Source organism: Lynx canadensis, chromosome B4 (assembly GCF_007474595.2).
Source record: "Lynx canadensis isolate LIC74 chromosome B4, mLynCan4.pri.v2, whole genome shotgun sequence".
NCBI lineage: Eukaryota > Metazoa > Chordata > Mammalia > Carnivora > Felidae > Lynx > Lynx canadensis.
The window spans coordinates 56,636,238-56,654,886 of NC_044309.1; the positions used below are offsets into that span (position 1 = coordinate 56,636,238).

The 18,649-nt window shown below is 35.5% G+C and overlaps 1 protein-coding gene across 3 annotated transcripts in view; it reads right to left on the reverse strand.

The window, feature by feature from the left end:
- The window catches only part of SOX5 (SRY-box transcription factor 5), an 866,928-nt gene that overhangs the window by 293,640 nt on the left and 554,639 nt on the right, over positions 1-18,649 (reverse strand). For all 3 annotated transcript variants that reach the window (XM_030321940.1, XM_030321944.1, XM_030321939.1), the window contains one exon: positions 13,492-13,702. In XM_030321940.1, the coding sequence (XP_030177800.1) occupies positions 13,492-13,702 (211 nt within the window). The remainder of the gene's footprint in view (positions 1-13,491; positions 13,703-18,649) is intronic.

Below are 18,649 nucleotides of genomic sequence, written 5' to 3' on the forward strand. Positions count from 1 at the left end.
AGTATCATAGAAGGTGCAATCAACTAAAGTGAATTATTTTCAAAAGATGTACCAAAATGATACATTACAAAACAATATCTATACATATTTGAAAGTATAAAGGGAGGATAGTTCATGACCAACCACTTATATATACTTTCTGTTTCACAAACAGCTAGTTACAAACTTAAAAACTGTCCAACCCAACTCTGCAAATGCTACAAATGGACTTAAATGAACGGTGTTGTTTTGTTTTGTTTTGTTTTGTTTTGTTGATATTTACCACTGAGGATTTGCACTACATTGCACGGTGTCAGGGTGATATCCACTTAAGTGTTTCCACCTATGAAAACAATCTTTCTCATTGTGTCTGATAGAGACAGAGACATAGATGCAGAGAAAATGAGAATGAAAACCTCAGTATCCCCTTCACATACTGATGGTCTATGGTCTACAGATGACTCAGAGTGAAGGCTTGAAGTATGTCACAACATATACTTTTCCAAGCCTGTACCATTGTTTTTGACTGGTTCTCACAAGAAGAAAACTAACTCTTTTGTGAAGTCTGTACTAAAAGCAATGAACTGTTGCATGTGAAGCAACACTGGGTGATTTTGGTAGTAGGCTGTGCCTTTAGGGTCTTGTAATATAAACTGTGAGTGAAGATTTTCTGAAGTTCAGAAAAAAGAAGTTTGAGTTGTGTAAATAATGACAAAGTCTAGTTCTAGTAGAAATGAAATTTCACAAATAAATGCAGTTTCTTACACACAAGGAGTACACTCATCACGGCACAACAATTTTGGAGGTGTGGGCGTCACACTCTAAGAAGGAAGAACACTGACAGATAAAGATGCTAAATAAAACCAAGCATATGTGGGAGCTGAAAAGGAGGACTGCACGCACACACACACACACACACACACACACACACGGAATGAAAAAGAAAAAAACATAATGGGGGAGGAAAGGAAGAATAAGTGAACCACATAAAAGAAAGCTAAAATTTTAGAAAATTATGAAACTTTGGCCAGAGGAGCCCTCACTTATATTTCTCTTCAGCACACATTCCCATTTATTGTAGAAATAAGAATATACCAAGTCCTCAAATGCAATGTTAAAATGCCTCTCCTAGATCCATGTCGATCACAGTTTGCAACTTTATTTGTATCAATTTAGAATTTTTTTCTTTCTTTTGGAACAGTAATTCTCAAGGTAGAAAATTGCCTAATTTGGGGCGCCTGGGTGGCTCTGTGGGTTAAGCGACTGACTTTGGCTTAGGTCATGATCTCACAGTTTGTGGGTTCGAGCTCTGTGTCAGGGTCTGTGTTGACAGCTCGGAACCTGGAGCCTACTTGGGATTCTGTGTTTCCCTCTCTCTCTTCCCAACCTATGTGCACTCTCTCTCTCTCTCTAAAATAAATAAACATTAAAATAATTTAAAAAAAAGAAAATTGCCTAACCCTATTTTATTTAGGGAAATTTATATAAATAAAAACCAAAGCAACTACCTCTCCCAGGACTTTTGTAACGATTGAGTTTGTTGTTATTGTTACTGTCAACTACACATCCTAAATTTCCAGAATTTTTCAGGTCCGAATCATATTTTTTCAGTACATAAAAGCATTCTGGGAAAGCAACACTGGGAACTAGATAATGTTTCCAGATGCCTAAAGTACCAATGTTTCTAACCAGCCAAGAGGTGATAATGACAATAAGTGGTGCAATTCCAAGTTCTAGTTATAATTATAAAGTACTTACACGGGCATTACCTCATTTGTTTCCTTCAGCAACCCTCTGATGAAAGTAGCGCAGTTAGCATTGCCAACCGAAGGCAGATATTCATTATATTAACACAATTATTATAGCCACTTAAAAGCAAGAAGATATAATGTTTCCTATAATAAAAATAATAAGGTAGGGGCACCTGGGTAGCTCAGTTGGTTGAGCATCCAACTCTTGGTTTTGGCTCAGGTCATGAACTCAGGGTCTTGGGATCAAGCCTTGCATCGGGCTCAGAGCTGGCATGGAGCCTCCTTGAGATTTTCTCTCTCCCTCTACCCCTGGTCACACTCTATGCACATGCTCTCTCTCTCTCTATTATTATTATTATTATTATTAAGAAGAATAAAAAGGTAGATGCTCAGCTTTATGCAGATAAATTCTTATTTAAAACTTAAAAATCCCTCATGAATCCTGAGTTTGGAAATTCTACCCTTGAGGTAACATGCTAGAGTTCTTGGAAGACTGGAGGGAACAGAGAAGGTGTTGAAAGGAATCAGTCATAGTTTTTTCACCATTGGCCTCTAACACGAACTGTGTGTGAGTGGGGGCGGAGGAAGGTGGTAGAACAGAAGATCCAAAATTAAGAGGCCCCCATCTTGAGCCTATTATAAGAAATAAGGACTCCCTCTGCAATGCCTACTCTACACACTTAGAAAAGGACGTTGGTCTCCATGAGGCTGACACACTGTTAAAGACCCAGTTATAACTCTGAATTTTGAAAAATTATTCATAGATCAACCCAATTCACTTCTCACTTTGCCTACAGCAGTGGGGGAGAATTATTGTCTACAACCACTAATCCATAGACAATGCCAACATATTTCCCTCGAGAAATGTGAAATGTTGGAGTCATTTAAAAGATTAATGTGAATGTAAAGTTTTCATTATACATGTATCTTAGTTTTGTATCCTGGATCTTATAATACCTAGTTTTCTGACCTAAGACAAAGTTTTCACTTCCAAGTCACAGAAAAAAAAAAAAACCTGAAAGTACTGATCTCAAAGATTAAATAATGATAGAGGTACACATATGAGGAGAAGAAGTTTGGAGAAGACAGGACGATGAGACAAATAAGGAGGTCAAGGCAGAGTTTGAGTAGGATACAAAGAAAAGAGAATGTTAAAACCAGACCAAAAAGACAAATGAAACCTAGTCCAATTTCAGGGTAGTGTTAGTTAGCAAAGGCTACAAAATGTCAATTAGTGGTTTGACTGTCACACACAGTTAAAATAAACAATCACCTTTTATGTGTCATGCCCATTAAGAAACAGACAGGCACAGGTAATTAAACTAAGGACTCTTCATTCACATACTATTATAGAAGACAGGAGGTAAATAAACAATAGTGATAATGAGGTAATAAGAACTAACAGAAGTGAGCTAGTGCCAATAGGGTAGCCTAAGCCAAATCCTGACAAAGGTGTTCAGAGAAGGCGTGGAGTCTTAAAAGGTGAACAAAAATTCACTGGGTAGATAAGACAAGGAATGGCATTTCAGGCAGAAGAAACCACATATGAAAAAGTACAGTAGTATTAAAATTACAGTACTGAAAGAACCAAAAGCAGTTTGATAAGATAGCACAAGAACTTGTACCTCAGAAAATAGTGAAAAGTAAGGTTAAGGGAAAAAAGGGGTTGAGTCAGATTATATATGGTCTTATGTTCAATGCCAAGTAGTTTGGTGGAGGACAGTAATTTTGTTCCGATTCTAGTTTCTCTGTATAATAAGAACATAAACAAATTACGAAGCCTCTGTTTTTCATTTCTAAGATACAAAATAATGTTAACCTGAGAGTTTTTGAGGATTAAATGAGATAGCTCACATAATATCTGGCAGAAGAATCAGATCTTTGTTAAGGTGTTTCATCTCCCATCCCCAAGACACCAATGGCCCCATTGAGTTGAGGCGGTATAAACATCCTTTCAACAAATATTTTGAATATTTACTACATGCACTACCCTCACATTTAAGGAGTTTAACATAGGGGAAGAAACTGACAAATATATGGACAATTATATTACAGTGGAGTTAGGGTAACAATGGAGGCAAATAATAGTACTTTAAAAAGATGACAAAGTTAGGGGCACCTGCGTGGCTGTCAGTTGAGTGTCTGACTTCAGGTTGGGTCATGATCTCCTTGTTCTTGGGACTGAGCCCCACATCGGGCTCACTGCTTTCAGCAAGGAGCCACAATGGATCCTCTGGCCCCCTCTTTCTGCTCCTCCCCCACTTGTGCTCTTGTCTCTCTCAAAAATAAATAAACACTAAAAGGAATGATGACAAAGTTAAAGCAGTGAGTACAAATAACTCATTCTAGCAACTGAACTTGGAGAGATGAGAAGGAACACACAGAGGTGATGGTAATGAAGAAAAGGTAAGTTTTGCTTCTTGCGTTTCTAGAAGGAAGAGATGCAAATTTGCCTACAAGCTGAAATGGCCGTGGCAAAGAGATGTTTAACATAGCATTGATGTTAATATAGAAAAATGAAAAGAAGCAGCCTGCTATAATCTTTGTATGTAAAAGAATTCTATTTCAAGTATAGTATTTAAAGTTCTCCTCAAGGTACAAGTTATTCTCATCTGCACTGTTAACGACCCAAAGTTTGAATGAAAATCAGCTTGAGAACTTGAGAGCTCAGGACATTTGGGGAAACCTATACTATCTTGGCTTTATTAGGTAAATTAAGATATCTGGTTGCCTTAGATTCAATCAAATTTAATAAACAGTGAAATACTCTTCAATACAATGGTAGTGACATTATTTCTAAAAGACCAAGAAAAAGAGAATAAAGAATGTCAGAATGTATGCTGTAACCGAACAAGACAGGAACCTGAACCTGTAAAATGTGGACTGGATTCTCATTTGGCTTTAACACTGACTTGTTGTGTGATCTCAGGCATATCTCTGCCTCAGTCAGTCTCTGTCTCTCTGTCTCTGTCTCTATCTCTCACAAATGAGGATAGAGTCCTAAAATGTGTCTACATTTTATTCAAATTCTGCATTTCTATTATTCCACAACTATTTTGCTCCCAGACATAATGAAAACTAAAACAAATTTTTATTAAGATACTCTCCAAGGCATTTTTGCTTTAGTACTTTAAACTCAAAACAGCTTAAACTGAGCTGATTTTCAATTAAAACTTTCTGGAGATTTGATCACCACTGAGGCATCAGAAACTTACTTTAGCAGAAAATTATTAAGTAATACTTTATTATCTAATATTTCAAAGGAATTTAGGCACACACGGGCTAAAGAGTAACATTAAACTATTACTGGCAAAATTCTTAATCAGATGAAACACTGTAACTAGTGGTTAACAGCATGGATTATAGTTTAGGTTGACTTCAGTTTGAACAATGCCCCTGACACTTAGTCACACAGTGACATATTTAGTCATGTTTTCTCATCTGAAAATGGAGATAATATGAATATTTACTTCATAAGAGTGGCACTTCCTGAAATTGGGACAACTATACATAGCAGCCTTGGTTATAAGGTTTATATATAAAACCTTATAACCATATAACCATATATAAAAAAATATATAAAGATCAAATGAAGGGTTTCATACAAATTCTGAAACACTACAGTTAACACATTATATGGACTTAACACATGTTACATTTTCTCCCACCAATACATCATTATTTAATCAGTTTTGATGCAGATATTATGTCCCATATTATAATATTCAACCTCATTCATTGTTTCCCTTAGCCTCTAATAGTTAAAGACTAACTGAGAGAGCTTAGTGACTACCAAGTATAATGCAACTGTATTACATAGGCCAGATGTTTTGAGCTGTGAATTTTCTATGAAGTTTGGTACTCCATGTCAGTTAAGAGACAATGGACAAGGAAGTCTCTCATGCCAGAGTTTTGTGAATAATGACAGGCAAAAATTCTGATGGAGGAAAAAGATACAAACAAAAACACATTAATACATTTTCTCCTATTTATAACTTTTAAAATATCTTAATTGGTTGAAAAACTAACGTAGCTGGAATAAAAGAGCCATTTTTCCTTCAACTCATAAGCAAATCTAATTTTCTTTCTAACCATGTCACCTCAGTGGCCTCCTTTTGTATGACACACCATTCTCTTCTAACTTCTGAATTTTTGTTAGTTTGCTGTTGGCAGGGATAAGGTCAGAAATAATAAAGACTTTCTACTGAAATCTGCTTTCCCCCCTCAATGAGAGGAAGCAAAGGCATGAATATGGTACCCTCATAATGATTTAGCTGGGGCTTAATGAAATTTTCATCACAACCTGCTGTTCATTTTAATGGCCTTTGAAAAACAATGGAAAAAATAGCTTGGGGGAAGAAAGGATTTTTCCGTGGCATATATTTGTGAGCTTAACATTTAGTTCCATTCACCCTATCTCCGGTCCCCTCACCCCCATATTGCTGCTCTCATCACAAAGCTATTACAATGTTTTGTAGTTTTTGAGTATAAGTTTTGCAGTTCTTTTGTTACATTTATTCCCATTTTATTCTTTTGATGCTATGGCACATCACAGAACTATGATCATTTGTACTATATATATATATATACACACACACACACACACACACACACACACACAGAGTGCCTTCCTAATACTTAGATAATATCACATCTTGGTATCCACTCTTGTGTCCAACCATAACTTATGATTAATAGAGTATTTAAAGCCGATGTAACTTTCTATTTACTGTTGGGACTTTTACACATCTCGCTGGATATATTTCCCCATTTTTTTCCCTTTTCAGTTAAATAAACATTTGTTGACATTCTATTCCTTTCCTATGATATGATTTTCTGCCTTTCTATAATATTTTTCTAGGTGATTAAGAACATCACTCTATTGAATACATAAATTGCTGCTTGACATATCTCTCAATCGCTGCAGTTACTAAACAAACATTCCTGTCAGGGCAAATTTCCTTATCAATAAAAGTGAGGGCATTTACATTTCTGTGTACCGGAAACACAAACTAGGAATCTTCTATATGTAAACAGAAATGCATTGTAGTGGTCTTGTTCATACGTAAAGTATCTTTCTTGAATTCAGGCTTTTACATGTTTGCCATGGTCAATTTATATTACTGCTTCCATAAAGACAATCTCTGCATTTCTCAATGCCTTCATAGCAGTATCTTGAGCTGAGCTTTTAATATATCTGTATGAGGAAAACTGCAAAACAATTGTGGAAAATACAATAATGAAAACAGTATAATATCCACATGTAATAGTGATGTTTCCTCACGTCAGCTCCTGCTGCTGTGGATGCTCTATCTCTGCTCTTTTGCTTGTGTAGCTGTTACTAGATAATATACTTTTCTCTTAAGTCCCAATACCTCAAAATGTTACCTGCTAAGCAAACTGGGAGGCACTGTCTAGGGTCTTCTTTCCTTTGGGGAATTATTCACTTGGATCTGGCCTGTCATTTACCTCCAAAATAAGGGTCTATGCAACTACTTAGAAGCCAACATGACACCCTGGAGAAATACCAAGGTCATATACCAAATTTCCAGGGAGAACATCATCTCAAGTACACTCTCCTCCCACAAAAATACTTTGTAATCCAATATATAGCACTGCCCTGGTAGTTCTTCCTAGACCTTACACCTGGGCCACAAACGTATCTTAAAGAAAAATTAAAAATTGACATGGGAGGGAAACACTTCCCAACTCATTCTATGAATCCAGCATTATCTTGCTAGAAAAATCAGACAAAAACATTACATTAAAAAAAACAGTAACAGCAACTCTAGACCAATATGACTCATGAACATAGATGAAAAAATCCTCAATGAAGTATCGACAAATTGAATCCATTAATATAGATATTATAAATCACAACTAAGTGGAATTTACTCCAAGTTTGCAAGGTTGGTTCAACATTCAAAAATCATATCACATGAACATGTTAAAGAAGCTAGAGTGTATTGTGCTGAGCAAAATAAGTCCATCAGAGAGAGACAAATGCCATATGATCTCATTCATATGTGGAATTTAAGAAACAAAACAAATGAGTAAAGGGGAAAAAAGAGAGAAAAGCAAACCAAGAAACAGACTCTTAACTATAGAGAACAAACTGATGGTTACCAGAGGGGAGACCAGTGTGGGGGTGGGTGGGTGAAATAGGTGATGGGGATTAAGGAGTACACTTGTGATAAGGGATACGGGGGTGGCTCAGTGGATTAAGCAACAGACTTTGGTTCAGGTCATGATCTCACAGGCTCGTGAGTTCCTGCCTGGTGTCGGGCTCTGGGCTGACAGCTCAGAGCCTGGAGCCTGCTTCATATTCTGTATCTCCCTCTCTCTCTGCCCCTCCCCCAATCTCTCTCTCTCAAAAATTAATAAACATAAAAAAAGGAGCACACTTGTGATAAGCACCCAATGTTGTATAGAGATGTTGAATCACTATATTGTACAACTGAAAGTAATATTACACTGTATGTCAACTAACTGGAATTTTTTTTTCAATTAACTGGAACTTAAAATCTTAAAAAATAAATCATCTAAATAGATGAAAAAAATTGACAAGTTTTAATAACCATTCATGGTAACAACTCTCAGCAAACTAGAAGAAGAAGGGAATTCCCTCAACTTGATAAAGAATATCTACATAAAACCACAGCTAATATATTTAATGATACCTAGAAGCCTTCTCCTTACAACCAAGAGCAAGGCAAGGATGTCCCATTTTACCACTCTTATTCAACACTGTACTGGAAGCCAGCTAATGCAGTAAGACAAGAAAATGATATAGAAAGTATACATGCTGGGAAGGAAGAAATACAACTGTCTTCATTCACAGATAACATTATTGTCTATATGGAAACTTTAAAGAATAAACAAAACTCCCGGAGATAATAACTAAATAAAGCAAGGTCACAGGATACAAGGTTAATATTCAAGATCTAATTGCTTCCCTTTATACCAGCAATGAACAGTTAGAATTTGAAATTAAACATACAATATAGAGGCACAATATAATGGCTCAACTCGTCAAGCATCCAACTTCAACTCAGGCCATGATCTCACTATTTGTGAGTTTGAGCCCCATGTCTGGCTCTGTGCTGACAGCTCAGAGCCTGGAGCCTGCTTCAGATTCCATGTCTCCCTCTCTCTTTGCCCCTCCCCTGCTCACACTCTGTCTCTGTCTCTGTCTCTCTCTCCCTTAAAAATAAATGTTAAACAAATAAATAAAAATACATAATGAAAATACTGTGTATAAGCGTAACAAAATATGTAAAAGATCTATATGCAGAAAACTATGAAACTGAAAATAAATCAAAGAAAATCTTAATCGAGAAATATTTTTGTATTCATGGATAGAAAGATTGAACACTGTTAAAATACCAATTCTTCCAACTTCCCAGGAAGTAATTCTGTAGATGGCAAGACCAGTTCTAAAGTCTACAGGGAAAGGCAAAAGACCCAGAATAACTAACACAGTACTGAAGTAAAAGAACAAAGTCGGAGGACTGACACTTCTCAACTTTGAAGTCATAGTTATTAAGACAGCAAGGTATTGGCAAAAGAATAGACAAATTGATCAATGGAACAGACTATAGAGGGCAGAAGTAAACCCACACAAATACATTCAACTTAACTTTGGTGACGGAACTAAGGAAATTCTGTGGAGATATGGTATTCTCTTCAACAAATGGAGCTAGAACAATTGGACATCTACATGCAAAAACACAAACTAGACAGAGAACTTAAACCTTTTACAAAAAGTAACTCAAAGCAGATCATGGAACTAAATTGTAAAATGCAAAACTACATAACTTGTAGAAAATAACAGAGGAGAAAATTTAAATGACATTAGGTTAGGCAACATACATTTAGCTATAGCATCAAAAGTATGATCCTTGCAAGACAAGAGGTAAGTTCAACTTGATGAAAATTAAAAAATTTTGCTCTACAAAAGAAAATGTTAAAAGAAAAAAAAAAGAAGCTAGCTAAAACCGGGAATCAAATATTTGCAAAACAGATACCTGATATAGGACCTGTATCCAAAATACACAAAGAATTCTTTAAACTGAACAATTAAAAAAAAAAAAACACCTCAATTAATAAACTAGCAAAAGATGTAAACATACACAAAGAAGATATACAGATGGCAAATACACATATGAAAAGATGCTCCACATCATATGTCATCATGAAACTACAAATGAAAATGATGAGATGCCACCACAAACCAATCTGAATGGATAAAATCCAAAGAACTGACAATATCAAATGCTGGTAGGGTATGGAGCAACAAGAACTTACATCCGTTGCTGCTGGGAATGCAGAGTCTCACAACCACTTTGAAAGATGGTTTGGCAGTTTCTTATAAAAGCTAAGCATAATCTTACCATACATTTCAACAATCACATTCCTAGATGTTTACCTAGTTGAGCTGAAAACTTATATCCACACAAAAACCTTCACATAATACTTATAGAAGCTTTACTCTTAACAACCAAAAACTGGAAACTAAGATGTCCATTGACAGGTGAATAGATAAACAAACTGTGGTACATTCATATAATGGAATTTTATTCAGGGCTAAAAAGAAATGAGCCATGAACAGATATGACGGAACCTTAAATGCACATTGATATGTGAAGGAAGCCAGTTTGAAAGATACATACTGTATGATTCCAATTGTACGGCAGTCTAGAAAAGGCAAAACTACAGAGATAGTAGAAAGATCAGAGATTGCCTAGAATTCTGGGGAGAGAGGGAGGAAGGAATAAATAAAGCACAGGGGATTTTTAAGGTTATCAAACTGTTCTGAATGATACTATAATGGTGGACAAGTGACAAAATACATTTGTCAAAACATGTCAGAAATGTACAATACAAAGATTGAACCTTGATGTAAGAAGATTCTACAAGGTAATTTAAAAATTTGAGAGATAGCAGGAAAAACCACAGAAAGAATTTAATGGTATTAAAAATGCTTGGAAAAACCTCACTGAATGAGGTAGAGGAAAGATTACCTAAGTAATTTTTGAAATGAATGGCATCTGTAAAACTAAAGGCAAAGGAATTGCACATAAGTACTATACTCTATTTATAAGGATGTTTCCCATGGCAGTATCAGTTAAAAATTCTGATACTGTTATACATATACACGGGAGTTGAACAATAAGCAAATGGATGGTGGATGGTAGGTTCTGGGTTACTCACAGTTGGGATGGGAATGGAAGCATCCATAAGGAATAAGGCTGGAATGATCCATGTGGAAATGGATTACAGTTGCATACATTAGTAAGAACTCATGTTTAGCTTAATATATAGACAGTTAGACATAGAAATATTTATAGATATGTATGTATAAAGGTTAGCATGCACACATATATTTCTTTGTTCTGTCAGATAAAAGGCCCTAAAGGCAAGGACACCTTGGTAGCAAGGAACACACTTTGTGTCCAGATCTGGCTTTCTAATACCATTCTCCAATAAAAGAAACCAGGGCTTCTTTGAGAAATGGCTGATTCCAGAACCAGGGCATGTAATACCCAAATGATTCTGCAGCACCTTACAGTTCCAGAAAGTCAAGACGTGCTCAAGAAAAAAAAAATCCCACAATCCCACAATCACCGTGATATGTCAATGTGACACAGCGGTCAATAGAAAGAGTTTCCAATGGCCAAAGCTGAAACAAGTTGAGCAACAAAATAAAGTAGAATTGGAATATAAGTCCAAGTATAAAATATTCATGCTGTCCATACTTAGATAAATAAATGATTGAATGAATAAATGATGGAGAAAAGATAAATCTCTCATGCAGAAGAGTTCCAAATTAATTATGTAGATACTGTACTCTAAAGAGGGGGAACACAACTCCCTACTCTTTAAATGTGGGTTGCACACAGCATCTCCCTTCCAAAGACTAGGGTATGGAAAGGGGGCAGGAAGGGTAGCTTTATAGTGGAAACACCCGACAAACACTGTTTATCAGCCAGGTGATCAAGGTCAACATCAAATTCATAAATCAAATAGAGAGTAAGTACCTTTGATATTATGTGACAAAAATGGTACTTTACCTTATGATCTTCCTCCCCAAACATATAACCCTAGTTCAATCAAGAGAAAACCACCAGACACTTTGAATAGAGGGATATTCTACATTATACCTGCACAGTATTCCTCAAAACTTTCAAGGTTATCAAAAACAAAAACAGCCTGAGAAACTGTCACTGCCAAAGGGAGCCCAGGGAGACATGACAACTGAATGTAACATGTTATCCTTGATGACATCCTAGAACAGATAAAGCATACTGGTGAAAACTAATAAAATACGAATAAACTGTGGACTCTAGTTAATGATAATGTATCGCAACCTAAAAGATACAAAATAATTTTAAAAGCATAAAATTGATCGTGCAAAACGAACAGAATATGTGAAACTAAAGATTAAAGAGAATTGCATCATAAGGATAAGAGTTGTTATATCAGAAAGCTACTAATGTAAGCAATTTTTATTTTCCTTTTAATTTTTATGTGTTTTTAAACACTTCTTAAATAAGAAGGTAGTATTTTTAATATCAAGAAAAATTCCATCACATTAAAAAAATTGTCTAGGTCCTCCTCAAAACCCCATTTTTATCTCCACATGGATGAAAGCCAAAAGTCTTTGGCTGACTAGATTATCTCTAAAACTCTTTCCAACTGTAAGATCATGTGAATTACATAAATTATAACTAAAATCCATGTCCCAGCTATGCATCTGGTAGGAACCCAGAAATATTTAATTACCATATGACTCCCAAATATACTGGTTAACATACATTTTGTGCCATATATACTCATAATTTGCCAGTGTCCTAACAACAGACTAGAAATGAGCCCAACTCAGTGTTACAGAGTATAAATGCAGTATATTTTTGGTGTAAAATATGTCTTTTTATGTCACTATTTTTTGTTTGTTTTAAATTTCCATCTGACTCTTAAGTAGAAGGCATGCTCTTGTGTGCAATGTGGCATCCGTGCTTAGGAAGAATACAGGTTTAAATAGGAGTTAGTGAACATCTAGAACATAAAGGGTGAGTATCAGTTATACATAAACTGTGCAATTGGCATCGGTTGTTTTATTTGTTTGTTTGCTTGAATTTTACTTCATGTGCATATCACCCATTGGCTACTACCAGTAACTATTAAAGAGATTTAGAAGATGAAATCTTAAAAGAAAGGCATCATGGAAGCTGAACAAAATGGGAACTTCAGCATAGCTAACAGAGAATAATCAATGATTTTAAAATATACAATAGGCCTAAACCATATTAATTTTGGAACAGACTGAACTAAGGTAATATACGATGCATTCATGAATAAAGATTATAAAATTTAATAAAGTTGTGAAATGGCCTTGGGGACAAAAACTGGAGATGAACAAACCAGCCTGCAGATATTTGGGGTTGTAGGCGGTGCCTATTCCGGGCTCCGCTCTCACATTCTATTCTTGAATCTTTAAGTTTTACTAAACCACAATTTACCCATGTGTGAAAGTAAGGAAGACATCATAACAGAAATTAATGATTTAAAACACTGGGACAAACTGAAATATTTCTGGAAAAAATATCTATCCATCTTCATAGCATTAGGTTTCCATTTCGTACAATTTAACTTCGAATATAAGTAAAAAAAAAAAAAAAAAAAAACAGAACTAGAAGTTAAAACCCAACTCTTGAAATCAGGAGATGGCAGCAACTTTGCTTTCTCTGCTAACCTTTACCTTCTGGCTCATTTTTGATGAGCTCTTCCATTTTCCTCTGCTTCAAGGTGTCAACAACGTCAGCTAAGCTGCCTTTGCGCCGTTCGGGAGTTCCCAGGGCCGTGCTCGACAAGGACTCACCACTCTGCCTCCCACCTTCTTCTGCTTTCTGAGGTGAGGTAGATGAGTTGTGTGGGGCAAATGAAGACATAACTTTATTGCCATCAACTTCCTGAAAGAGAAAGCAAAGGAAAAAAATTTTAATTCTGGAAGCTTTATTTTTTTTAATTGGTTAGGTGGCTTATTTAGCTAAAGCATGAAAAAGCAAAACTTCATTCTGCAAGACTAGAAGAAAGAAAGAAATTAAAAAAAAAAAGAATGCATTAACTTTACAGGCTCATACAGTGTGAGTCAAAGATCAATTCACAGAAGAAATAAAAATATGGAGATTCTCTGCCTTAAGACTGAAAACAAATGGGAAAAAAAGCCTTACACAAAGCCTGTATTGATTACATGTATTTTCCTGCTTTGAAAGTCTTAGATTTTCCTATGAACATCAAATGCACAAGTCATCTGTCCTAAACATCCTCATGATATTGCAATATTTAAATAAGTAACATCATGCACTTCAAATTTCATTTTAAATATCTGCCTCTTCTTGATGGTGCTCCTAATTAAAGTAGGGTCCTTTTTTAGTTCTCCACCTCCCTCTCATGCTTTTAAGAAAGCATCAGCCACACAGGTTATTTTGACATCAGATAGGAATACTGAAAGTTTATTTCTGCCTATGCCAAAGATGTTTCCAATTCTATTTGTTACTGCAAGCATTGTTTCTGTCAATACTCTTCTCTATTTTGCACTGTAAGCCTCACATGTCCTACAAAAGAAAGGTTCTTGCAATCTTTCCCTGTTCATATTTGTGTATGTGTATGAAAAGAATTTATTCTATAATTCTAAAATTTGAAAACATATTGATGTTCTTTTTATCCTTATTTTCCCCATAATTTCTTATCCAACTGTAGCCATCTACCTAATATTTGTGGTATCTTTTGTATAAAGGTACTAAATTGATTTTTCATACATGTGCAAGAGGAGTGTTATTGAAATGATAAAGAAAAATTAATTTTCATACTTAAAGGTTTCCCTTTTATAATCTCTTACTTCCATAATCCTTTAACTTCCCACAAAGCAGATTTCTTAAAAAACTTGTATCCTAAGATCTTTGAGGAAGTTAGTCTCTCTCTAAGTACAGTTCTTAATTCTACAGTATTAAAAGTTTCCATTAAAACATATTTGAAAGGCATCTGGGTGGCTCAGTCAGTTAAGTGTCCAGACTCTTGACTGCAGCTCAGGTCATGATCTCTGGGTCATGGGATTGAGCCCCACATTGGAATCTGTGCTGAGCACTGAGCCTGCTTGAGATTCTCTCTCTCTCTCTCTCTCTCTCTCTCTCTCTCTGCGTCCTCCCCGCTCTCTCTTTTTCTTTCTTAAATAAAAATTAAAAAAAAATAGAAATATATTTGAATGTACACACATAAAATATTCAGAATAATAGATTATATTCTTGTTTATACATTTCTTCTGTAAGACATGTTAATAGGATCCCTTGATCCCAGAACAGTGACAAATCACACTGATTTGATATCTAATGTTTTTAAGGTTAATTCTAACATATTTGACTAGTTAAAAAATATACTAAAATATTTGTCATTTTAACTTCTAAAAGCAGATTAAAATAGAGATGTCAATACAAATATAATCATAATATGTTCATATGACTTTTTGTTAAAGGATAATAATACAAGGCATTAGCTACGGTGTAAGCATCAGTGTGTTGAGGGAGACTAGGCAATGTGGAGAAAGTAAAAGTAAGAAATGTGTGCAAATAGAATCTTCAAAATTATAATTCTACACCCAAAATGGTTTCTATTTCTTATAAACATTACAGAATATGCAGAAAACATTACTATGTCTTAAATGAATATTCCATAGATAATACTTTCATACATGAATCTTAGCTTACAATGTACTTGGATTTAGAAATCAATATGCACAATGTAATAATTACAAGCCCCTTCGGGCTAAGTGAAAGTACACTTCTAGAATTATTTATTTAAAACCCACACATAAATACAAGCAAATCCATACACACACACACATATACACACACACACACACATACACACACACACACACATACACACACACACACACCTGACAAAAGCAATCACAAATCCATTCAGTAAACTAAGGAATGTTTTTATGAATGGTCCATAACACACATTAGTTCAGTTTCATCATCAAATCAGAATATAGTAAAATCTCTGTATTCATTTTCCACAGATCTTTCTTCTCACTTATTTCCAGGGTCAAAGCAGAATAGCCCCAATATTAGCCTCACTTTGAACATTTCTATTCTATACACATTATATGATATGATAAATCACATTATATGATGACAAACGTAACAAACAAGAATTTGGCAGCTGCACTTCATTGCCCATAATTGAAAACTACAAATATCTTTCTATAGAATCTTTAGTAGAGGGAAAGACAACCAAATTATATACAATCACATCGATTAAGGTATCAGAAAATATTCCAAACTAAAGTAAAACAAAATAACATCCCATTTTGCATGTCTCTAATTTTTTACACCTTGCAAAGCAGGGCATATTTAAAGAGGTTATTATCATTTCACAAGTATTCTAAACTCAGTTACCACAACAGTATTAAAAGTTAATTATCAAGGCTAGCTCATGAACAAATATCTTCTCATCTGGCTATTTCACCTGTCTGATTACATTTCAGCCTCTAGCACTGTTAACCTCTTTAACAGTTTTATGTGGTTACCAGATATTGTAGGGTGGGACTCCACTGTTCATTTGCATGGTGAATAGCTTGATAAAGAGTGCTGGCACTCTTCAGTCAAGAAAGTCCTATAATTGTCCATTTCCTCCCTGGGATTGCATTTACTGTACCTAAAGTAATGACTGCATTTTCCTCTTCACTTTGCTGGCAGGCGAACATCCAGAGTCTACTAACAGAAGTGTTCATGGTCCAGACCAGCAATATATATTTCAGCAAGTTTTTGTGAGTGCTAAAGGCAAGCTTCAATATTTTGCAGTAGAGCTCTCAGAACTGCGAGGCAGGATTTCTAAAGTCTAATGATAAAAGAGGGTTCTAAACTTTTAGAACAAAGTTGATAATCTTTGTTACACTTGAACACGCTTTACCTAATCCTGCCTCCTTTGTCACCGTTGCAACCATGAGACAAAGGAAGGGATATGCTTACTGTATCTATCTTTATTTAAATAACTTTTTAAAAAATGCATTCTTAAACTGAGTGCAGCCACTCTGCAAAATAGCATGGAGACTCTGCAAAAAGTTAGCAACATCTTACAACCCAGCAACTACACTACTAGGTATTTACCCAAAGGATACAAAAATACAGATTCAAAGAGGCACATGCACCCTGATGTTTATAGGAGCATTATCAGCAATAGCCAAATTATGGAAAGAGCCCAAATGTCCATTGGCCAATGAATGGATAAAAATGTGGTATACAGATACAATGGAATATTACTGAGCCATTAAAAAGAATAAATTTTTTTAAACATTAAATATAATTGATTGTCAAGTTGGTTTCCATACAATACCCAGTGCTCATCCCAACAGGTGCCGTCCTCAATGGTCATCACCCACTTTCACCTCTCCCTTATCCCCCATCAACCTTCAGTTTGCTCTCAGTATTTAAGTCTCTTACGTTTTGCCTCCCTCCCTCTCTGCAACTTTTTTTCCCCTTCCCCTCCCCCATGGTCTTCTATTAAGTTTCTCAAGATCCACATATGAATAAAAACTTATGGTATCTTTCTCTTCCTGACTTATTTCACTTAGCATAATACCCTCCAGTTCCATCCACGTTGCTGCAAATGGCCAGATTTCATTCTTTCTCATTGTTAAGTAGTATTCCATTGTATATATAAACCAGTCACACACTCTGCTCACTGAGCCAGCCAGGTGCTCCTTAATATGTATGGGCATCACTAGCATCCTTTCTAGTACAACAAAGTTTTTAATTTAGGAAAAAAAAAAAAACACAGCACAGAAAGTTTCGACTATCTTTAACTAGATTCTCATTAGTGCAAGTTCATGATTTTTGGTATTTCATAGAGGTAGCATAAAATGAACTACAGATACCTAGAGAAAGTATGAACAAGCTTTAACATGGTCATGTTTTTCTGGTAATGTGCTGTTTTTGTAAATATCAACAGGGCAAGGCAAAACAAAATTTGAAAAATATCTTCAAAGCCATATTACTTAGGTTAAATGGGTAAAGGTGGGCAAAAGTACAAATGTTCAGTTATAAAAGAAATTAAGTCCTGAGGGTGTCATGTGCAGCATGGTGATTGCAGCTAATAATATTGTTTGTGTATTTGAAAGCTGCTAAGAAAGTAGATCTAGACCATTCTCATCACAAGAAAAAAATGGTTATATGTGGTGATGGATGTTAATGAGACTTATTGTCATCATTGCACATAATACATAAATATTGAATCATTACATTGTGCACCTAAAATGAACAAAAATATTTTGTCAATTATATCTCAACTTAAAAAGCTACATTATTTGGTCATTCTTCAAATTCTTTTAAAAACAGGTGAAAATATATGTTATCACAAATGTCTATTTTGAAACTAAATTGCACTAATTGCACCTGCTCTGTCAAGTTGGGAGATGCCACATTCACTCTAGTACTAGAAAACAGTATCTGAGGGGCGCCTGGGTGGCGCAGTCGGTTAAGCGTCCGACTTCAGCCAGGTCACGATCTCGCGGTCCGTGAGTTCGAGCCCCGCGTCAGGCTCTGGGCTGATGGCTCGGAGCCTGGAGCCTGTTTCCGATTCTGTGTCTCCCTCTGTCTCTGCCCCTCCCCCGTTCATGCTCTGTCTCTCTCTGTCCCAAAAATAAATAAAAACGTTGAAAAAAAAATAAAAAAAAAAATAAATAAATAAATAAAAAAGAAAACAGTATCTGATTATTGTGTAAATACGCAATTAATTTTAAAGCTTTATTGGTTATGGTAGTTTTTCATAAAAGTTCTTAATGATGCCCTGAATTGATTATCCTTTCGGGTTATAGATCTCTTGATGATAGCTGGAGATGCTCTCCCAAACACACA